This window comes from Terrapene carolina, unplaced genomic scaffold (assembly GCF_002925995.2).
Source record: "Terrapene carolina triunguis isolate 2854851 unplaced genomic scaffold, T_m_triunguis-2.0 Scaffold67, whole genome shotgun sequence".
Lineage (NCBI taxonomy): Eukaryota > Metazoa > Chordata > Testudines > Emydidae > Terrapene > Terrapene triunguis.
The window spans coordinates 45,596,378-45,620,221 of record NW_020664418.1 but is presented as its reverse complement, the minus strand read 5'-3'; the positions used below and the strand labels follow the sequence as shown (position 1 = coordinate 45,620,221).

The 23,844-nt window shown below is 46.9% G+C and overlaps 1 protein-coding gene across 1 annotated transcript in view; it reads left to right on the top strand.

Moving 5' to 3' along the window:
• The first annotated feature begins 1,091 nt into the window (after positions 1–1,091).
• PCSK6 (proprotein convertase subtilisin/kexin type 6) overlaps positions 1,092–23,844 on the top strand; it is a 121,872-nt gene continuing 99,119 nt past the window's right edge. The window contains exon 1 of the mRNA XM_024214306.3: positions 1,092–1,260. Within this exon, the coding sequence (XP_024070074.2) occupies positions 1,099–1,260 (162 nt within the window). The 5' untranslated portion in view covers positions 1,092–1,098. The remainder of the gene's footprint in view (positions 1,261–23,844) is intronic.

Sequence of the window (23,844 nt, the reverse complement as noted above, 5' to 3'; positions counted from 1 at the left end):
CACCTGTCACTGGCCACAGCCGGAGGACAGGATATTGGGCTAGAGGGACCTTTGGTCTGATCGAGTAGGGCCATTCTTATATGTTCTTAATGGCTGGAAGTTGGAGGCTAGACAAATCCAGACAGGAAATAAAGGATATATATTTAACAGTGAAAGTAATTAACCCATGGACCTGGCGGATTCTCCATCGCAGACAATTTTTACATCAAGACCAGCTGTTTTTCTAAAGGATCTGCTCTAGGACTTATTTTGGGGAAGTTCTCTGGCCTGGACGATACAGGAGGCTAGACTATATCAGCGGTTTCCCACTTGTGGTCCGTGGACCTGTAGGGGTGGGGGTGGGGGGTGCAGACTACGTCTAAGATCTCCAAAGGGGTCTGCACCTCCATTTGAAATCTGGGGGGAGGGGGGTCTGCAAATGAAAAAAAGGTTGAAAACCACTGGATGAGATGGTCCTTTCTGGCCTTGGAGTGGGCAAACCCCTGGCCAGCTGCAGGGGGCTCAAAAGACAGTAGGTAGGTGGGGCTTGATGGGCTTCTCCCCGGGCATTGATCGTCTCCTATTACTTCCATGGACAGGTCCACCTGCCCCAGTGGTGCTGGGTGAGTTATGACTCTGCCGCCCTGTACCCTAAGGGTTATTCAGGACAGAGTTTGGGGGGAAGGGCGGATGATTCCAATCTCTCCCCCGCTCCCCGGATCTCTTGGTGCAGAGTATTGGGGAGGTGAGGCCACTCCCTGGGCAGGCAGGTAACTCATCCCTAGGTGTGTGTGTGGGGGGGGGGGCAGGCAGGAAGCAAAAGACAGGTGGCAGCTCCCTGCCCGGGGGCCCCGTCTCCCAGCGCTAGGGGCTGCGTGTGGGCACCTCTGGCTCCCCGCGGGGCGCCCCGGGCCGGAGCCCGTCCCCAGGCGGGCAGAACAGCCCCCGCCCCCTCCCCGCAGCAGCCACCCCCAGCCGAGGCCGCTTTAAAAGCCAAAGCTCCCCCCACCGCCCAGCCACGGTACGGCACCGGCAGCCGGGCTAGCCGGAGCGTCTCCCCGCAGCGCGCCAGCCGGGCTAGCCGGAGCGTCTCCCCGGAGCCGGGGCCGCTGCCCGATCATGCGCCCCTCCGCGGCTTGGCTGCTGCTCCTCGCCCTGCCCGCCTGCCTGGCTGCGCCCTCCCGGCCTGTCTACACCAACCACTGGGCAGTGCAGGTGCTGGGCGGGCCGGGCGAGGCAGCCAGGCTGGCCTCCGCCTACGGCTACGTGAACCTGGGACAGGTAAGCGCCCGGCACCCCCTTTGCTGCCCACTTTGGGTGGATGGGGAGAGAGGGCGGGCGGCTTTGTCCCCAGTGGCCGGGGGCGGCTCTGCCCCTTTGCCCTGCCCGCGGGCACCGGCTCCAGGTGCCCAGGAGCCGGTAGCTGGCTGTGCCCGAGCGCGCAGCGCTTCCAACTTTCTCTCCGTGGCTCCGGAGCGCAGCGTCCCCGTGCGCCCTGGGAACGGGGCGAGCTCGGGTCCAGGGCGCAGAGCGCAGGGGCTTGGGTGCCCAGCCCGCAGGCTGAGCCCGGGCAGGTCCCCGGGGCGGGCAGGGAAGTTGTTGAAAGGCTGCGGGGGGTTAAAAGAAGTGGTGTTCTTTGGCCGCAAGGCCGGCCAACCCCTTCTCTCACTGCTGGCAAAGGCTTCGCCCCGAGCGGGCACCTGGAAGTTTAAAAGTCCAGCTAGAGCTAAGGGGCGAGCGCCAGTGCCGAAAAGGCAGCAGAGGTTCTCATCAGGTTGGACGCTTAAAGTCAGAGCCTGGCCCCACTGAGGTTTTGCCATTGATTTCTGGGGGGGCGGCAGGATCAGGCCCCGCCGACCCCTGTCTCTCTCTGGTGTTGCTCGCACCATCTCTGCCTCTCTGCAGATCAGCGGATCCTTCCTTGTAAGCGACTGTTCCCAAGTTCAGGAGTGCTGGACGCCTTTTCCTCTTGGCAGGCTGGCGGCTGGAGCGTTTTCCTATGATTAATATCCAGCAACGCCTAGCTTTATTTAACGTTAATGGTTAAAAATGTGTGCTAGTCGAGACGTGAAAACAGATGTACAAAATGGGCCATTAGTTACCTAAATCCGGGGGAAGCAGCGAAGTGGAAAGGAATCGATATTTAATTTTTGCAGCGCCCAATGCGCCCTTATCAATTTAAACAGGTTTATGAAGCCTCGTGTATTTTTCATGCCCACTTTGTGCTTGAACTAGATTGAGTTTTGGTTTGGGAAGAGTGAAGAAGTTCTGGACTGGATAGGACTATTCTACAGCTTAGGGGAAATTTCAAGTTTGATTCAGCTCTGTTAACGGCTTGTAATGGCTTGAACTAACTTTTAATACTGTTAGGAGCAACTCTGAAATGATCTCATGAGTAGGGTTTTTTTTCTATAATAGTGGTTGCTTGGTGTAGGTAGCAGTAGGACTGGAATTAATAGAGTTTAACAGGCATAGCAAATCTATGGAAAACACCCAGCCCTTCTCCAGATGAGACTTGTACATTTCAAGTACAGAACAAAATATGTGAGAACATATTCTTGTGAGGGGGAAAAAGCTTGTAAATAATCAAGGGGGCTAGAGCAAAACACCACCCATGTTGTTTTTTGCAGGTAAACATTGAAGAGCTTTAGGGTTTAGAAGAGATGGCTAAATCCAAAATGAACAAAGCCCCCTTGCAAGTAGGAATGGATGGTGTGGAGGAGGGAAATTAAGTGTGAGGTTTGTAGTGCACACAGTGAGTGATTATGAGATTGTAATGTATAGTCTCCTGGTGAGATTAAAAAGAGAAAGATGTGGTTAAAGAACGTATGCAAACTACAGCCATAAAGGATCAAATCAAGTTACAGATAAACTCGTTTTGTAATTCAAACCATAGTACCATGCAGTGTTTAAATGTAGTTGTGTCATTATCCCTGCAGAAACCAATAAAGTGTGGTGCTGCTTAATCTAAATAGAATTTTTTTTGTGTTATAACTCCTATCTTGATACTGGTAACGTTTGCTGTTCTGTAAAAGTAATTTTGATCGCTTGAATTTATATTTGTGGATTTAACAAACTTTTGACTTGGCTGGCTGCAGTTTATCTAATAACTAGCAGAACATTATCAACTTTTGCCGTAAATCCCTCGAAGCACTTCTGTGGCTTACATTTTACTTTCCTCAAACAACTTTGTTTTCTCTCAAAACTTCGTAAATCTTCTTCTTTAAATGTTCCTCGGGGTTTCATCCTGAGTTTACTGCTTTCCTTGATTGCTTACAGTCTGCCTGTTCAGTGTGTTCCCAGTTCAGTGCTTCTCTGTCCAGGTGGCAATTCAATGTGTCTGGGTGCTAAAAGTATCTCCTGAACTGCACTATAAATTATAATCCAATTCGACATGTCCCATTTTTAGTATAATTAAATAACTAACATTGACGTATAAACACAAACTACCAGATCAAGATTCCTGCAGTATCCTCATCTGCGATCTGTGGTGCTTTTATGTGGCCACAAAGGCTTTGCCTAAATCCTACAACTCCTGTGTGTGGCCCCATAACCTGTGTTTATAGGCTGAAATATCATGCAGATGAGGTACCCAATACCTAAATGATCCAGATGCATAGATTATAAAGCCAGAAGGGATCACTGTGATCATCTAGTCTGACCTTCTGTATAACACAAGCCGTCGGACTTTCTGAATTAATTCCTGTTTGCACTACATCTTGATTTAATAATTGTCAGTGAGCGAGAATCCACTACGACCCTGGTAAAATGTTTCATTAGTTAATTACCTTCATAGTTAAAAATTTTGCACTTTATTTCCACTCCTAATTTGTCTAGCTTCAAGTCCCAGCTATTGGGTCTTCTACTGTTATAAGCCAGATTGAAGAGCCCTCTGCTGTCAAATTTCTGTTCCCCATGTAGGTACTCAGACTGTGATCAAGTCACGCCTTAACCTTCTCTTTGATAAACAAAACCGATTGAGCTCCATGGGGCTTTCACTTTAAGGCCGGTTTTCCAATCCTGTCATCATTCTCGTGGCTATTCTCTGAACCCTCTCCAATTTTTCAACACTCTTCTTGAATTGTGGACACCAAACTGGACACAGGAGTCCAGCAGCAGTTGCACCAGTGCCAAATACAGAGGCAGTGTAACCTCCTATTTGATAGTCCCCTCTTTATACGTTCCAGGCTCATGTTAGCCCGTTTGGCCACAGCGTCGCATTCGGAGCCCATGTTCAGCCAATTATTCAGCACGAGCCCAAGTCCTTCTCAAAGTCACTGCTTAGTCCCCAGAAGTATGGGGTACGTTCGTTGTTCCTAGATGTATGACTCTACATTTGGCCGTATTAAAATGCATATGGTTTGCCTGTGTCCAGCTTTCCAAGTAATCCAGATCTTCATACTCAGCTCATCTTGATGACCACATTTTTTAGTAACGTGTAGTACAGGGGTCGGCGTCCCAGGCCAATGGGGGCTGCAGGAAGCGACGCGGGCGAGGGATGTGCTGGCTGCAGCTTCCCGCCGCCCACATTGGCCTGGAGCGGCGAACCGCAGCCAGTGGGAGCCGCGATCGGCCGAACCTGCTGACGCGGCAGGTAAACAAACTGGCCTGGCCCACCAGAGTGCTTACCCTGGCAAGCCGCGTGCCAGAGGTTGCCGACCCCTGGTGTAGTGTTAGCGTGCCAATGGAGAGTGACCTTACATAAAAGCGTGCAGCAATACAAATAGACTCAGAGGGACTGCATTAAGGAGGGGGTCTCAGTTTAGCCTTACATTGGTTGGGGTTTAGGCGTGGGGGTGGAGAATGGATCTATCCAAGTTTTGATTCTCAGCTGGGGTTTCGGATGAACTCTGGAGTTGAAACCTGTCCCACTTGAAGTCAAAGAGATTTCTGTCATCGACTTGAACGGAGCCAGGATTCCCTCCTGCGTTTCCACAGTTAAAGGGACACTCTAAAGGTTAAAAGGGCACCAAACCTGACACTGTCTCATCCCACACAAGGCAACCGTACACTTCTTTTCTTAATGATTGTATTCCTAGCAGGGGACAGGCTCATCTCTAGACATTCAGAATTTCAGATGATTTTAATCTGGGATGCTAAAAACTAATTTTCACATGATCTTCACACTTGTTTAACAGAAGGAGCCCACAGGCAGTACAACAGGGGTCGGCAACCTTCGGCACGCGGCCCATCAGGGAAATCCATTGGCGGGCCTGGCCGGTTTGTTTACCTGCAGTGTCCGCAGGTTTGGCCGATCGCGGCTCCCACTGGCCGCGGTTTGCTGCTCCAGGCCAACAGGGGCTGCAGGAAGCAGCGTGAGCCGAGGGATGCGCTGGCTGCCGCTTCCCGCAGCCCCCCATTGGCCTGAAGCGGTGAACCGCGGCCAGTGGGCGCTCCGATCGGCTGAACCTGTGGATGCTGCAGGTAAACAAACCATCCCAGCCCGCCAGTGGATTTCCCTGATGGGCCGCGTGCCAAAGGTTGCCGATCCCTGCAGTACAAACTTTACCCTGTGAGTCATGCTTCCCATAACATTGTTTGCAGAATTAAGAGAGCGGACAATGTGTGATGCAGCAATATCCAGTGTGCATGGCTGGCAGTGCGACTTAGTCAATTGCCTTATTTGGAGTTTTGATACATGGGTGAGGTTTTTTATTTTATGCTTTTTATCCCCAAATTAGGCAGGATTTACAGCTTATACCATCATTCAATCACCGCCAAAAATGGACAAACCCAACCTTTCTAGGGCCTAATTCTGTGAGGTTCAGACTTCAGTGAGCTTGCTGGGTGCTCATGCGTTCATGGGAGGTGTAATTAGAACCCAGGTGCTACTCTATTTGTCTAAAACACAGATTAACCTTTCTAGAGGGCAAGATTCTGCTGGAAGCATTGTCATCACTGTCATTTAGGCATTTGAAATTCTGAAATGACCAAATCCTAGAAGTTGTATATAAAAATTGCTTCGGGGCTTTGAATGTCGTTCTCATCACTACTGTCTCTTCCCCCAAATGAATGGGACTTGGCTGTCACAACAATTGTCATGTGGCAGTTTAGGGGGGAAGCCTTTCAGGTCATAACAGTGTGAAATTTTGTATGGAAAACAGTGTTGATAGATGGGTCTGGAACCCTAATTTGATTTGTGTTTTAAATGAAACAAATCCTTTAAATTAAAGAAAGGAAAACGTAAAATAACCGATCAAACATCCTGCTCATTCTTAACACCTGTGACAACACTCCTCAGCCCTGATCTACACTAGCAGGATTCTGTTGGTCCCTGGGAGCGGAGCTTCAAGGATATATTAACTGTTACCCTGGAGCAGCTATGTTGGAACTCTTCTAATACAATATTTGAGAGAGCGAAGCTAGGTTGCCATCTCTTGAGGGCAATACATTTCTGCTCATCTAGTACACAGTGGCTGGCACAAACAGGCATTGTTTAGAGACAGGATTGTTTTGCTTTGGCTGAAGAGCATAGCTAGTTGTTGTGGATTTACTTTTGGGACGTATTTACGTACTAGATTTTTCTGTATGTTCTCTGTTTTGCCTGGTGCTCTGACCTTGGTTTGAAGCCCAAAAAAGGAGCCTGGCCCAGAGCCAACTCTATGGAAATGTCTTAATGCTATAAGTGCTTTTGAATCGGTTTTTAAATGACTGCGGTTACAATTATAGCTGCTGACAGTTGCACAACTGGAATTAAGTTTTGGATGGCCATATCTTACCTTAGTTTTGTAACAAAGCAGCAGGATTCAAATGCCACTGAGAACACTTCTCTGGGTTGTTTTTGTTTATGCAACTTTGTAGATTTGCAAAGTGATTTTCAGACAGTTCCTGACCCAGAGCGTTCCCAATCAGGGGGTCCAATCATGGAAACACCAGCAATAGTGTTTACTACTGTGAAAAGCCCCACTGATTTCAGGATCATGCCTTACGTAGCAAGCAGTATGCCCAGGATTAGGCCGTTTGACAGTAGACAGGCAAAAAGAGAGAAATGGTGCTGGAGAGTGAGATGTGACCAAAGTCCTGGAGTTTGGCTTGTTCAGGATAGGCACAGTCTGGTTGGTTCTAGTTTATTTCCCCTTCCTCCCATTGTATATAGTAAATATTAATTCAGATTACATAATGCAATAACATTTATGTAAAAGAAGAGCCCTGTTCTACCACCTTTATCATGCTGTGCTAGTACCTTCCTTTGCAAATAGTCTGTCCTCCTGCCATCATTGGGGCTACTCACGAAATGCTGCTCGCTGGGAGCAAGGGTGGCGAACCGGGGTCTTAAGTGGGGTGGTAAAAGCAGGGCAGACCTTGAGGGAACGGTGGGGAGAAGAAGTGGGCAGGACAGTGTCAGATGAATGAGGCATGACCTGGGATGAGCAGGTTGCTGAGCTAGCAGCGTGGAAAAAGACTGAGTGCAAGCCATATGCCAGTGGGTAATAAGGATGGCCAGAAAAGAGCTTACGATGCACAGAAATATGACCAAATGGAGAAAATTAAATCAAGCAACTCTCATTTCCACCAGTGTAATAATGTTAACTACTCCAAATTGTGTCCTGGGTGCGATCAGAATCGGTTGTTAAATTCTGGCTAGAAGAGGGAGAACTTAAAAATTCCACAGACAGTGCTTTTAAGAAGAATATGATCTATGAAGCCAAGACTCTAAAGACTGCTATACTTGGCTTTCACTTCTAAGGAATGTTAGTTCATTGTAACTTCAAAAATCACTATTCATAGTCTGTTATAAAAAACCTTTCATAAGATAAACAATCTTGGATTCTAACACCATCCAAACCTACTGGAGTATTTTGCAGACCTGGCAGGATGCATAAGGTCCTTAATCCATTTTCACTAAAACGGGGATGAATATAACTCCTTCAGTTTCTAGCTGTTCACACACTTCATAGGATGGAATTGGCAGACACGTGTTTCCATGGAAACCAGGCCATCAATATCCTTACTGTAATAATGATGGCATGGCAAGGAAAGAAACACTTCCTCATTGTTTCTGACTTACTCACTGCAGACATAAACAAGCTGAGCGGGGCAGCGTTGACCTGAGACTTTACATCGGGGCTTCATTTACCTCCATTAGCAAGAAACCGTGCTTCACATTTTTCTTCAAGTACAAACCCAGGTTGGCTCGAAATAAACATAAACTCCTCTCAAACTTCTGCCACAGTTCCAAATTGCTAATCAATTCAGAAAATTAAAATCGACCCCATGCTTAAATGAGCACCTCCCATGCTGACGGAGCCGCGTCCTTGGCAGAAATATAATGTCAGAGGAATCAAGATCAATAGCTGTGGGAAGTAGTAAACTTGCTTAGGGGAAAAAAATGAACACTTAAGCATGCTCCTAAAATTCCTGTGAGATTCTAGTGATCTATATGGCCAGACACAGCATTCCCAGGCTTTGGGAACAGAGCTTCTGAGGTACATACATTATCCTAGAAGAACCTCCTGCCTCGATTAGTACAGCTGTATAACATTCTTACCGGGGTGACTGACATTTTTTTTTTTTTTAAATGAGCAAGTAAAATGTCATCATCATCATGCTAATAGTGGACAAGTCAATTTTTGCACTGAGGCTGATAAATTTCCATGACCATTTGGCAACTTATGTACGACAACCCTGAGAGATGCAATATTTTCTCTCTTTGAGTACCACATAGATGGGCTTTATAGCTCCCTGCTTTATGCCAACTCTGATTGTCCTTTGATGCTGAGGCTAACGAGGTGTCAGCATTTTTAGTATTGGTTGGTCTCCTCTTCAGTTTGGTATATATTCTAATTATGTAGACTGTAGTTTCCTTGTCTCATTCTGAGTTAATGTTCTTGTGACCTAGACATTTTTGAAGATACTGCATTTATGAAATCTTTTGGGGAGGGATCACTCAGTGGTTTGAGCATTGGCTTGCTAAACCCAGGGTTGAGAGTTCAATCCTTGAGGGGGCCACTTAGGGATCTGGGGCAAAATCAGTACTTGGTCCTGCTAGTGAAGGCAGGGGGCTGGACTCAATGACCTTTCAGGGTCCCTTCCAGTTCTATGAGATAGGTATATCTCCATATACAAAATGGCTATACCAACACCTCCTCATTGAATGTGGAAATTCCCAGACTGCTGAGTTTCTCAACTGCTTTTGCCGCTTTTTTTTTTTTTTATTATTTTTATTTAACCATTTAAGATAAGTAGTTCAATTACTGGGATTTAGTTTCCCTCCCCATCTAGTTTGTAATTACATCCATACCTGTATGGATTATACCATTATGGTAAACCACATTAAATTAAATCATTTGATCATCTAATCTGACCTCCTGTATAATACAGGCCATAGAATTTTACCGTTACCTCTGCATTGAGCAACGACTTGTGTTTGAATCAAGCATATCTTCTAAAAAGGTATCCCGTCTTGATTTGAAGCCCTCAAGAGACGGAGACTCCATCACTTCCCTTGGGAATGTGGCAGACATTTGTGCCGTGTTTCTAATTTGAATTTGTCTAGCTTTAAGCTTCAGAGCTTGGCTCTTACTCCGCTTTTCTTCACTAAACTGAAGAGCCCTTATTATCTTCCCGGGCAGGTAATTGTGCACTGCAATCAAGTCACCTCTCAATCTTCTTCTGATAAGCTAAACAGATTGGGATCTTTAAGTCTCTCACTGCAAGGCACTTTCTCCCTCCCCCACATCACCTTTGTGGCTCTGTTCTAAACCCTCTCCAATTTTTCCACATCCTTTGTAAAATGTGGACACCAGAACTGGACACAGGATTCTAGTATCACTCTCACCATGGCTGTATACGGAGGTAAAAATCACCCCCTATTCCTTCTCGTAACTCCCTTGTTTAAACATCCAAGGATTGCATTGGTCCATTTTGCTGCAGCTTTGCATTGGGAGCTCACACTGAATTATTTGTCTTCTATGACCCCAAAATAGAGCTGGCCAAACATTTTCCAGCAAAACTATTTTTTTTAATGAAAAACAGGATGTTTGATGAAACAATATTTTATGAAAAGTGTCTACTTTCTGTGGGAAGTTTTTTTTTTTCCCATTTAAATATTTCATCCTAAAACTTCTGGAATTTCACCCAGAACTTGAAAATTTCCATGTAAACTTTTGACAAAAAGTTATCAAATTTCTACAAGGGGGGGAAAAGATTCAGACCAGCTCTACTCCTAAATCCTGTCCAGCGTCCCTGCCTCCCACGGTAGAAGTCCCCCATTCTGTAGGTATGGCCTGCACTCCTTGCTCCTTGATGTATGACTGTGTTTTAATACATCTGAATACATTTTGTTTGAATGGGTCCAGCTTACCGAGTGATCCAGATGGCTCTGTATGCCTGTCTTGTCCTCCTAATCATTTACTGCTGCCAATCTTTCTGTCATCCACAGATTTTAATCAGCAGTGACTCTATATTTACTTCAGCTCTTTGATAAATGTGCTGATTAACAGATAACCTGCTTTTTTTTTGGCGAGGAATATAACTTTATCATCAGGGTGTGTCCATGTAGGTGTTGAAGAGGCTACTATGTCTCAAGCATAACTAATCGAGCTGGTCAGAAAAAGTCCAACATTTCCTCAGTATTTGCTGATTCTGCAACAATCAAAACATTCCACCAAGATTGTTCAAGTTCATCAAAGTTCCGACAGAACTCAGGCAGCATTCCGATGGAAACCTGTCTGATTTCCATCCAGTTCCCCAGCTGGTGGGCTGCTGGGGACCCCAGGGCTTCCAAGGTCCATAGCTCTGAGGCAGCCAGCCAGGCGGACTGCCCTGGTATCAGGGCTTCGTTCCGTTTTCTGGAGAATTTCTAAATGTTTGGTTTTCGTTCCTAACTGGAATTAAACCAGTTTTTTAAACATCTAAATCCCCTGTGAAACAAAATTATTTTTCTTTACACAACTCTACTAACTTTTCAAAGCCCAACCTTCAGCAATCTTATAGTCCTTGTATTAAATCTATCCTTGTAGGCTCAATATACCCTGGCAGCAGGTTAAGGATTTTAGACGGACAGATGGTTTTTGTGCTATAGGGTGACCAGAAAGCAAGTGTGAAAAATCAGGATGGGGGTGGGGAGTAATAGCCGTCTATATAAGACAAAGCTCTGAATATTGGGACTGTCCATATAAAATCAGAACATCTGGTCACCCTATTGTGCTAAAGCATTTCCTTTCTGTTATGACCCATGATAAAATACTCTATCATGAATCCCGTTTGCTTTTTAATATAATTTCTTAATTTAGGTTTGGTTTAGAAAACCTTGTGTTACGTAAATTCATTAACAGAATACACCATCCAAGTAGTGCATGACTTCACTAGATTTGGTGCAGTAAAGACCTTCTGATACGTAGGGTTTTGTGATGGACACAACACCTCGAAGTTGAGCCATTTTGCCAAATATTTCCTGCTTCTAAAGTGCCTGACATAGGGCTCCCTACCCTCCCACATAACGATCTATCATTCCAGCACCATTCAAATGCCTTCCAGCCTCCCCATACTGGGGGGGAGGGGCACAATCTAAAGGGGAGGACACGTGACTGCCCCATGTGTCTTTTCTGCCCAGCGACCCCTGCCATAGGAATAGACCCACAATGTGACACTTGAGAGCAGTCTCCGTCAGCTGCCTCATTCAAAATGCCAACCACCAGGCCAGCAAAAGTCAACTGCCTCAATCTGTTCCGGATGGATGCAAGGTCAACAGTCAACAAGAACTGCATCATCCATGTTCTGATTTTTGGGTGAACTACCCAACCTTGCCTGCATCACCAAGATCTGGTTTAATGCTGCCAGCAACCCTGTTGTAGTTGAGCTACTTCCAACAGGCTACTCAGTACAACACAAAGAAAGAAAGATGGCAAAGAGAAGACAAAGCAGCATAGAGGTTATGTTCCTCTCCAGCCTCAGATTTTGAAGACTTTTTTTTTTTTTAAAATTGAGATATACCTTATCTCATGGAGCTGGAAGGGACCTTGAAAGGTCATGGAGTCTAGTCCTCAGCCTTCACAGCAGGACCAAGTACTGTCTCTGACAGATTTTTGCCCCAAGTCACCTTCTCAAGGATTGAACTCACAACCATGGGTTTAGCAGGCCAATACTCAAACCACTGAGCTATCCCTCCCCCTCCTTAGCCCAGAAATCAAAATGCAAAATCCTTTAGAATGCATTGACTGTCTGTGAGGCTATGGACAAAAGGAAGCTAGGACTGAGTGTTCTGCAGATTTCCAAACACATTCTCTGAAGGGTTCATACAGGAACAAATTGGATCTGCTGCCCAGCATGGTGCTGGAATCCCCCAGGTTCATGGTTCTTGGTGACTATGACATTTATATAGAAAATACCAAATTCCTTGCCTGCATGAATACCATGGGTTTCACACCAGTCCTTTCCGGACCCATCCACTCAATCGGACACATGCTGGATCTAATCTTCAGCCTAGGAATGGACTCTGGAGATGTCACACAGAAAAGTAGCCTTTGCCAGACTGGATCAGACCTGAGACCCATCTAATCCAGTGTCTTGTCCTCAGGAGTGGCCAGCACTAGATGATTCAGAGGAAGGTGCAAAGACCCTGCAGTAGGCAGATGGGGGGGATGATCTACCACCCAATTAAGTCTTGTTCTGGGTGTTAATAGTTAGACTGGCTTAAGCCCTGAAGCATGAGGTTTAATATCCCTTCCAACATTTTTGTTGGTGTTTATATGGATATAAAGAATACCCTAAGTTAACATAATTAATGTCCAATTCCTTTCTGAATCCTGCTAAGTTCATGGCCTCAACAACATCCTGTAGCATTGAGTTCCACAGGCTAGTTACATGTTGCACAGGAAAAGTATTTCCCTTTAATCTGTTTTTAATTGGCCACCTCTGTACTTTCATTTGATGTCCCCTTATTTTTGTGCTACAAAGGTTCCTGCCTCCTGGTCGTCTTCTTACTAGCTGGCCTTCCCTGTGCTCCTTCAAGGAAAGGAAGCAACAAAGCTGCTTCAGTCACAAAACCATCTGTATTCTCTATATTAACACATCCATCTAACGACCACAGTTGTCAATGCCTTGGCCCCAAGTTGTCCTTTCCTCCTGAATCAAGCAGGGAGATCACCGTGATTCACCAATGAGTTGTTTCAATGAGTTGTGGCTCACCAATGAGTTGTTATCTGCAGTATATAGGCAGATGACATGAACGCCAGTAGCTCAAAACCCTCTCTCAATACAGCAGCTACCAGCATGAAGTCTTCTTACAAGAATATGTCAGCAGAGAGAACCTTCTGCCTTTCTACCTAGGCTGCTAACTCATGTCCAACAGAGCTATTCAACTTGGTGAAAAAGCTAATCAAACTAGACAGTAGATCCAATTGCCGACCTTTGCAAAGAGCTTTCATCCTACTTTGCAGAAACTATCAGCCATACATGGGAGAACTCAGTAAGGCAGTGACTCAAATCTGGGGCTAGTGGCTTTATCCACGCCACCACCCCTGACGGCGTGTGGCCTTGTAACGCATGCTGAAATAGTAGTAGCCCTTTGTTTCCTGGAGCCATTGCTTATAAATCAGATCTGTGCCCCTCCCATATGGTGAAATTAACAAAGAACAGCTGTGTCTACTGCTAACTGAAATCTCCGATGCCTCCTTCAGAGAAGCAAGTCTGTTAATCTCCCTGAGATACGCAATTGTCCACATGATCCTCAAAAAGCCAACACTTGATACAGATGTCTTCCCTTACTACTGACCCACCTCTAATCTCCCTTTCCTAGGCACAATCATTGAGAAACAACCAAGCTCCATCAGCATGTGGCTTCTGCCAGCCCCTTGGATGCTTTGCAACCATGCTTCAGACCAAGACATGGCCCAGAGCCTGTATCCCAATATCGCATTCCTTGCATGGAAAGAACTTCCTCCTCTGATCAGAACTCCTGTCGGTCTAGTTCCTTGTGCAGTGGGCTGAAAACGTACTCCTTGGCAATTCCCAATTCACATGACCCATCACAGAGCTCTTGTAGAGCTAATTCTTCAGAAACCACCTCTTGCCCTCAACCCTGTTGTTGCAGGTAAGATCTAGGATCCTTTTTTTGCTAAACTCCGCTTTCCTGCCAGTCCCGGAATCTCCGTTGAGAGCTTCTGTTTCGGTCCACTAGAGAATGAGTTTGTCACACTTCAATACAAGCTACAGCTACGTAGTTCAGTTTTTGTTTGCGGAGTCTAGCATTTATTTTTCTATTAACACTTCGGGGACAATATATGCCCCTTAGAGTGTGGTGAAGTGCTTACATTCCTCCTAAAATGATGCTTGTTTATGGATTCTGCTTCTATTAAAATAAGTGCCTGAGGGATTAGAGATTAGAACTAGATTTAGAACAACACAAACATGATAAAGACTGGAAAACATAACGTAAAATAGGGGGAAGGTACTGCAATAATGAGGCAAAATGCCAATCAAGTCCTTGGGATGGGACATCTCTGTTTTCAATTGAGATGATTTTGAGGTGCAAAGGTCCAATTCAAACTGTTCTAAAGTTTGGGGATGTTCAGGCTTGATACTTAACTGTTTAAAAAATTATGGAAAGTGGATTTTAAAAGCCAGCTGCAGAGGCAAACACAGATGGCAGCAAATAACTGCTCTGCGAATTGGAGATGTTAAATAAAACACACCCACTGGGAAAGGGCGTTAAACCAACTTGAGGGGAAACAAGTGATAACAATTGTACTTATGGCCGTCAAGACAAGTAAATAAACTGAAACTCTGGCATACAAGAAAAGGCAGAGCAAATCTAATTAAATATGTAACCCATTTGAAAGAGGAACTGACAAAATAGAACTGTATTAGGTATGATCAATATGCAAATAACTATAATCATTTGCCTCGCTAGTTCAGGGGTACCTGTTCACTCACCCTCCGTCCATCTAGCCTTGTGTATATGGAACAAAGGAAGTTTTTAATTACTCATGCGCAGAACCCAGAGCACTAGTTTAGAGTGAAAAGTATCCTCTTGGGAGAAACTGAACAGCAGAGGATGGCAAAGACCACCTGCAGAATAAGACTCTTGTGTCAGCCGTATATACCCTCTTGATAGCAATGTTCTGGACCTTCAGCAAACCCCTGCTGTGATCAGGGTCTATAGTGTATTACGTGCCTACTAGAAGTATGCCTACAGTGATACTGGACAAACCTCCAGAAATGGGATAGAATAGAAGTATCTCTTTGTTTTTACATCTGTAAAGCTATGGTAGGAACTCCCTTCCTTCACCAGGGTCCTAGACTCACTCTGATAACAGAGCTGGTCAACATGCTCCCTCTAGAAGTTCTTCTCTGGGCCAGCACACCTCTTCTGGGATTTGGCCTCGCAGTTCTCACAGCTGATTCATCTAACATCACTTCTCTGGGTTGGAGTATAAAGATTGCCACTCCCTTGTGGTGAGGTCAGTTGATGCTGGCGTGGTGGGATGATCACTCTATTTTGACAGTGTGCCCCGGGGAGCTGATGGACCCAAGAGTGTTGTCTTGCCAATAGACTGCTCTGCAGAAAGCTCAGTGGGACCTATCGAGACTTCTTGTTTTTGACTATAAGACCATAAGAGCGGCCATACTGGGTCAGACCAAAGGTCCGTCTAGCCCAGTATCCTGTCTGCCGACAGTGGCCGATGCCAGATGCCCCAGAGGGAATGAACAGAACAGATAATCATCAAGTGATCCTATCAGTGTTATCAGGTCAACACAGAATACTGTACCGTGGAGCTGCTAGAGCACTGCACAAAACAGAGGTGACCAGCATTCATTTGACTTAACAACAGGTGTTCGGTTTGCTTATGTTTCTTTTTCAGCCATTCTCCTGGTTGGGTTTTTGTTCACACCATTGTTTTGGTGCCTAACTCCTATTGATTGAAAGATGAATTAGGCACTTTTGAGAATTCTACTAGGTGCTTATAAAAACAAGGAGTCCGGTGGCACCTTAAAGACTAACAGATTTATTTGGGCATAAGCTTTCTTTTGTGGGTAAAAAACCTCACTTCTTCAAATGCATGGAGTGAAAGTTACAGATGCAGGCATTATATAATGACACATGAAGAGAAGGGAGTTACCTCACAAGTGGAGCACCAGTGTTGACAGGGCCAATTCGATCAGGGTGGATGTAGTCCACTCCCAATAATAGATGAGGAGGTGTCAATTCCAGGAGAGGCAAAGTTGCTTTTGTAATGAGCCAGCCACTCCCAGTCCCTATTCAAGCCTAAATTAATGGTGTTAAATTTGCAAATGAATTTTAGTTCAATGAGAGCCGTGGGGGCTATGCCACGACGAGTAGGAGGGCCGCTGTGGTGCACCTTGAAGCCTAGGGCGTGGGCCCGGGTGGAGCCACCACAGATGCAGATCTTGGTGGTAGTAGCAAATATTCAAATGAGAACTTTGAAGGCCGAAGTGGAGAAGGGTTCCATGTGAACAGCAGTTGAACATGGGTCAGTTGGTCCTAAGAGATAGGCGAGTGCCGTTCCAAAGGGACGGACGATGGCCTCCGTTGCCCTCAGCCGATCGAAAGGGAGTCGGGTTCAGATTCCCGAATCCGGAGTGGCGGAGATGGGCGCCGCGAGGCTTCCAGTGTGGTAACGCAACTGATCCTGGAGAAGCCGGTGGGAGCCCCAGGGAGAGTTCTCTTTTCTTTGTGTCATGTGTCATTATATAATGCCTGCATCTGTAATTTTCACTCCATGCATCTGAAGAAGTGAGGTTTTTTACACACGAAAGCTTATGCCCAAATAAATCTGTTAGTCTTTAAGGTGCCACCGGACTCCTTGTTGTTTTTGTGGATACAGACTAACACGGCTACCCCTTGATACTTGATTTAGGTGCTTATCTGCATCTTTAGGCGGCTGCTATCTTTGAAAAGCTATCCCCTGGCGTTTTCCTCTGCGGTAGTTGCTCTCAATCCAGGGCCAGAGCAGAACATTGTTTTAATTGTTGCCGAATGTGTCTGCAACAGAGCAGATCCGGAACAGAATACCATGAACAACAAGTAAGCTGGGTCTGTACAACACCATTTTGCCATGGTCAGGCGGCAGTCATGTCCGCTGACCTGGGGCAGAACATGGTCAGTAGACAGTTTAGACCAAGATAAATCATACGGATTCCAGACCAGCTAAAATGTTTGTGGGTAACCGTGTTTGGATATGGCAGAACTGCAAAGTATAGACTAGACTGGGGGAGTTCAGTAGAATGAAGAAGCAGCAGTGGGACTGTAGGAGATGGATTAAGTTGTTGGTTTTATCAGATCTGCTTGGGAGTTCTGCAGACTGTAAACTAGGTGATTTTTAACCTGGTTCTATTTCCCTCCTCCCCACCAAACACCCCCCTCCCCATGCATTTACAGCTTCCAAAAAGCCTGTGTGAGCTCATGCCTGTAAATTTACTGCCTGAAGCAGGTGATGTAGGTCCAGATTCACAAAGGTCTTTAGGCACCTAACTTCCATTGCGGCAGCAACTGGGATGTGGGCATTTGTGCCTAGGGATTGAAGCCAGAGTCATGCCTAGTGGTTTGGAGCCAAAGTTGGTAGCCAGTAATAGGAGCCCAGGGTCAGACCTAGTCAGAGGCTGGGTGCCACAGCCAGAGGCGAAACTCTGAAACTGGAGCCGAGGGTCAGAGTCAGAGCTGATGTTAGGGCCTGGAGTTGAGAGTCTGGACCAGGTTAGCTAGAGTGAGGCAAGGCTGGGGCTAAGGCAAGAGCTATCACAGCTGTGGGCAAATGCTTTGAGCAGATACCAAACTGCTGCTGTGGGGCTCAAGAGCTGGTCTGTTGACGCTTCCCGGCAATCAGGCTGTGTAGACAACCAGGCAGCTACTCCAGGCCAGCTGCGCTCATAAGGTTGCCCAGAGACTGGCTCTGCTGCAGGCCTTGAGTCCTGACCCATTGAAATCAATGGCCATTAGGAGCCTAAATACCTGTGTGAAACTGGGCCATGCGCCCTATCCCCACACCTACAGCACTAACTGCACTTTCTTAAGTGAAAACTTGTCAGCAATGCCACACCCCGCTTCTGGTAAATGAAGCTTAAGGAAGCGCCAAACCTCTGTCCCTGGTAATCAGCAAAGCAGAAAAATGATTTATCTCCTCGATCTGGTCCCTGACGTGGGCAGGAAGACGCTCTTGAGAGCCGTGGGAGCGGTTGAGACAGAAGGTGTCTGAGTAGGACGAAGGGAAAGTGGGGTTAGGGGGAAGGGGCACAATTTCTCCAGTTTGGAGCTCTGAGTTATGTTGCAACTGGAAGTGCTTTGAAAAACCACAGGAAACCACCATGTTGACCCAGAACCTCTCCCCAGCCCCCCCGAAGGCTGGCAGCAGTAGCTCGCTAGTGTGAAACCACCTTTCATACCATGATTTATTTCTCTGAAAATTCAGGGGGAAATTACACCACAGGAAAAACCCTACTGTTGCTGGGGCTGCGAACTGGACTCGGTCCCGGCACCTCTGGACAGTCGCTAGTGCTGGAAAACCCTTGACAATAACTAAGTGCCAAAGAAACCCACCCAGAACTCCTGCCTTTGAACTGTCCTTGTTCTGTAGGAAGCCTTTGGAATAGGGTTGCCATCTTTCTAATTGCTGGTAACCAGACCCCTGAGGCACTGGGCACCTCCTGGGGAATGGTGATCGAGGAGCCTGAAGGGGTAAGCAGGGTCTGCAACTCTGAATGTATTGACGTGGACATGATGGGGAGAGAAGAAGGGGGCGTCTCATGCTCTCTCCACCTTACTGGGCAACCCCATGAGGTCCCGGCAGCCTGTACTGTAAACCAGAGTGTCTTTTATACTTTCCAAACACTTAGGGCCAAATGTTTAAGATTTTGGCTGCCTTGGATTTCGAGTCTCCAGCTTTAGACACTCGGGGCCTGATTTTCCCACTCCACTAATTGAAGTCAATGAGATGTTCTGCACCTCTCTGAAAGCCAGGCCCTATGTTGGGCACTCAAAATTAGAGGCCGAGTTTGGAAAGCGAGACCCTAAATGTATCCCCCAAACAGCCCTGTGAATCAGGTTAGCACTCTGCATTTTAGAGATGCGGAAATGCAAATTAAACAACCAGTGACTGAGCTGGAATTGGAATCCAGGAATTCCTGGCCCCCCAGATCTGTGTGCAGTCTCCTAGACTGCGTAGCTTCCCCAAAAACCATAACTTCTTTGAGCCAATTGGAACAATCTTCCACCACAACTTGTTGTGACATTACCCTGGGTACAGTCTGGACCGTTGGACAGCTGTGTCCCCTCAGTTCTCTAACCTGGGGTGTCTTTAACAGTGCTTCGCTGTGAGAACAACCACTCCGGGTCATTCACACAGTCTCTAGCCTGTAAATCACTCCCAGCTACACAGTATCAGTGTTGTTAGCCAGCCACTCCTGAATTACACTGCAGGAGAACACCAGCAAACTCTCCAGTCCCAGACTTTCCCTGGAAATGTGCGGCTTGTACTTCCCAGTACTACTGGACAATGCAAGTTCATAGAAAACCCGTCATTTCAGTAATAGAAAATGATATGCACAAACCCTGTTATCTCAAGTGGGGTGGGGGTTCCCAAACACACTTGTTAGATAAAACACGTTTATTAACGACAGAAAGAAAGATTTTACGTGATTACAAGTAATGAGGCATAAAAGTCAGAACCGGTTACAGGAAATAAAAAGTAAAATGCAAACTAATGCCCACATAACAAGTTGACGGCGCTTAAAGTAAAAAAGTTTTTTCCTCACCACGTGCTTACAGCGGTCTGGCTGGATCCTTCAGCCAGGACCCCTCCCCCAGTTCAATGATGCGTCCTTAGCCTTTCAAAGACTGTTGCTGCTGCCATGAGTACAGATGAGGGGCGAGAGGTGATTTGGGGGATTTGTTCTCTAGTCTTACACCTTTCTCCCCTCCTTGAGGGTCATCTCCCACTGGGGTTCAGGTGACAGGACTTCTATGGGAGGGGAACCTCCAGCGGTGTCTTTGCCAATGTGTACATTAAATTTCTTGCTTATACTCTTCTTCCTGCCAAAGAAAGGCCGCTTACCCAGGTGATAGCCTATTTGATTATGTTGATACATGGCTGAGGCATCTGTTTGCCTTTTGTTTCTGAGGAACTGGTCTGTGCCTGCCTTTCGCCATTCAATAGAATCTTGTAACTTCACATACAATGTTACCACACATTTGACCAGGACAATAATGTTCAGCAGTTGAGTTTTCAAATGATACATCACAAGGACCCTGCACAAAATTGATCCTAGTCTTGTAAAAGGGTGAGCAGAAGAGTACAGCCTGTCACACTTCTGCAAATCATTTGGGCTCGGTCTTTTCATCTTCTTCCTGAAATGTTGGAGAGGGAGGTGTGGAGATGGTGGGGGTGGGGAAACGAAATTCTGGGTGGGAAAGCAACATTTCAGATGTCTTGAAATGTTGTTATACTGACCTGGATGATATCCTGCACTAAATCTGGAGTAGCCCAGTTATAGGGAGTAGACGGAGGGGCCAAGGCTAATGTTGAATTGACCAACAAACAAACAAATAGCAAACCTAACAGAAGCACAGGCTGATGGAATTTCTGAGGAAGAAGTTTATAGTAAGGAAAAACAGATACCATAGGAAGGGTGGTCAACTCAACCACAGAGTAGTGTGGGCCAAGATAGCCTGAGCAGGGTGAGTTAGCTGAATTCATAATTCAGCTACACGGCTTTGTCTTCTGACTTAATTCCCTGCCCTTGCTGCATTTATTAACTAGTAGGAGTTTTAATGTAATCTATTTTATAGATCCTTTTTGGACTTAAAAAAAAATTGCTGCAGCCCTTGACTGCTGGCTAAACATAGCCTTGGTTGCTCTGTTTATTTCTATCCTGTGCTTCCCCAGACTAGAGTCGCCAGGTTTAGCAAAACTTAAGCTTACCTCTCATTATAGTGACTGTTTTAGCAAACTTTACAGCTGCCAGTACTGAGAACACAATGTGAGTCCCACATCGTGTGACTGCAGGACAGAGGCGCCTCACAGACTGAAAAATCCTGCTGAGGACCTTGATAAGGCAAAGCGCCTCTGACATGAACGCTCCACAGCTCCATAATTTCCGCTTTGCAGCCAAGGGGAAGGCATTTTTAACAGATGATGCTAATTACCTGTTGCAACTTCATAAAAATAATTTGGGCTTGATTCTGATCTGACTCACTCCAGTTCCACTCTGGTGTAGCACCCTTGACATAATTGAAGATGCTCTTGATTTTTAAAGGGCAGGGGAGGGATGGGAGAGTGAAATCAGAATCCCGTTTAGTGTCTGCATTTAACTAAAGACCACTTGCTGAGTGACTAGAAGCAACGCGCACCATTTAGTGGATGTTCTTGTTCCAGCATCGAGAAGAATTGAGTACTTCAACTTACGGAGGAGAAAGCAGCCTAGCCACATGGGGGTGAAATTTTGTTACACTTATGAGGGTGCATCTGGGACTAATTTAAATTCTCCTGTGGAAAGACCTACAATGTATGGCATTGCTAACCATCTCGGATCACTTTGGACAGTCTTGGACTTACCTGTCCATGGGCCTGTGCAGGAATAAAAATTTGACCCCTTTTTTTGGGAGGGGGGCAGGTTCTGTGCTCCCCCAGGGAAGGAGGAGCTTGCTCTCTCCTTTGGGACCCCACCGGGAACCCTGTGCTCCCCCCCTCTATCCACCCCCGCTGCAGGGTAGCCTGTGCTCCCACCACCACTGGGGACCCTGTGCTCCCCCTCGACCAATCCGGTCCTGGCCTACCCCAACCCCAGAGGCTCTGCTCACTGCTGCACTACTATTGGTTAGGAGGATTGTCACTCTGTATCATCTCAGCTGCTAATTGGTGGAGGCAGAGAAGAGGGCGGGCTGGTGATGGAGGAGGGAATCTGGCTGTCCAGCGCAGCAGCTAAGAACTCTGCTTGGGCATGTGCTGGGAGCAGACCTCTGGTATGAAAGCTGGGGAGCGGGAGCCCCCCCTTGCCCTGAGGCCGGAGGAGCTGCCAGAGGAGTTCGGGCTCTCCCCGTAGCCCTGGGGGCAGAGGAGTTCTGTGCCCCCACCAATTACTGGGAGGGCGTGTCTCTGCTTGCCCCCCCCCTTGTGCTCACCCCTCTCTCTGTCCATTCTGGATCAAGTAGATTAGATCGATTCATCAGAAAGGTAGCGTCCCTTGTGCATGTCTAAAATCGAACTAGAACGATGGCTAACATGTAGCATTTGTGGCCCTTCTCGTGTTAAAAGTGAAATGAACTAATCCTCCCTACACCTATGGAAGGGACAGTGATTAGTGTTATTGTTTAAAGACGGGGTAACTTAGGCCAGGTCGAAACTAGAAAGGGTTTGCTGGCACCCTCTTGGTGTAGATTCTGCTTATACCAGCAAAAAATGCTTTGGCCAATATGGGTGTGTCTGCACGACCATTAAAATCACATGGCTGTCAGCCATGGGCGAGTGGGGTTGTTTAATTGTGGGGTAGACATTTGGGCTCAGGCTCTAGGACCCTGTGAGGAGGGGAGGGTCTCAGAGTTCTGGGCTGTCAGCTGAGCCCGAACATCTACACAACAATTAAACAGCCTTGAAGCCTGAGCCCAAGCCAGCTGGACATCGAATTGCAGTGTATATACCAGGGATCGGCAACCTTTGGCACGCAGCCCGCCAGGCCAATGGGGGCTGCGGGAAGCGGCGGCCAGCACATCCCTATGGCTTCCTGCAGCCCCTATTGGCCTGGAGCGGCGAACTGCGGCCAGTGGGAGCCGCGCTCGGCCGAACCTGCGGACGTGGCAAGTAAACAAACCGGCCCGGCTCGCCAGGGTGCTTATCCTGGCGGGCTGTGTGCCAAAGGTTGCCAATCCCTGGTATATACCCTATAGGTTACTCTGGCTCCCTGAGCAATATAAGCCATACTGGCAAAAGCACCTTTATGTTAGTTGAACATCTATACTAGGGCTTTTGCTGGTATAGAAACGTTGCCAAAAAAATAAATCCTCTCCCTAACTGTACCGGCAAAAGTGTCTAGTCTAGACCTGGCCTTAGGGGCCAGGTGATGTCAGTGGTCCAAGTTCACGCTGAAAGTCAGTGATGCAGCAGTAAAGTCCTTAATCCTGTATGCATGTGAGTTAGTGACACTGACTTAAATGGGCCTAACCCACTTTGATTTCAGTGGGACTACTTGCATGCTAATATGTTAAGCATGTATGTAACTGGCCCATAGCCAGCAAAGCAGAGTCAGGATTAGAATCCGGGATCAGAAAGCGATAAACTCTATGGGGGGGACCCAGGCCCTTCTACTACTCCCAGTCACAGCCCAGGAACCCTAGGAATAACAGCCATGTGCCACCATGTCCCTTTAACTACACTGCTTTCAGTCCCTGGGCTACTTCCCCATGGTCCCAGCCTTTGCCAAAGCTTCACCCTTATCTCGGGGCTCATCTAAGTTCAGACCCAGCAGCCAGCCAGGAGCTCTTCCTTGCTCCCCCAGTCCCTGTCAGCACTGAGCTGTCCAGGGTACTGCAGTTCCCTTTAGCCAGCCAGGAGCACCACTGCACTCCTCTAGCTCCAGCAAGGAACTGACTGTCTCTAGCTTTGCAGCTCCTTTTATATGGTCCTCCTGGGCCCTGATTGGCTGCTTCTCCTACAGTCTCTCTGATTGGCTGCTTGGAGGACTCCTCTACTGCTCCTTTCCTGGGATAGGTGTGGCACGACACTGAGGCCTCCCGCAAAGGCCTGGTCTCCCCCGCCCCCCCCCCCCCCCCCCCATCACACTGCTACCCTAGTCCAGTGCAGGCACTTTCCAAGCCAGCTTTCCCTGGTGGCTCTGCCAATATGCATGACTGCTTTTCATTTTTAAAAGGGGGTGGTAATTTAATTTAAAGACTTCCAGGCTAAATTTTATTTTAAC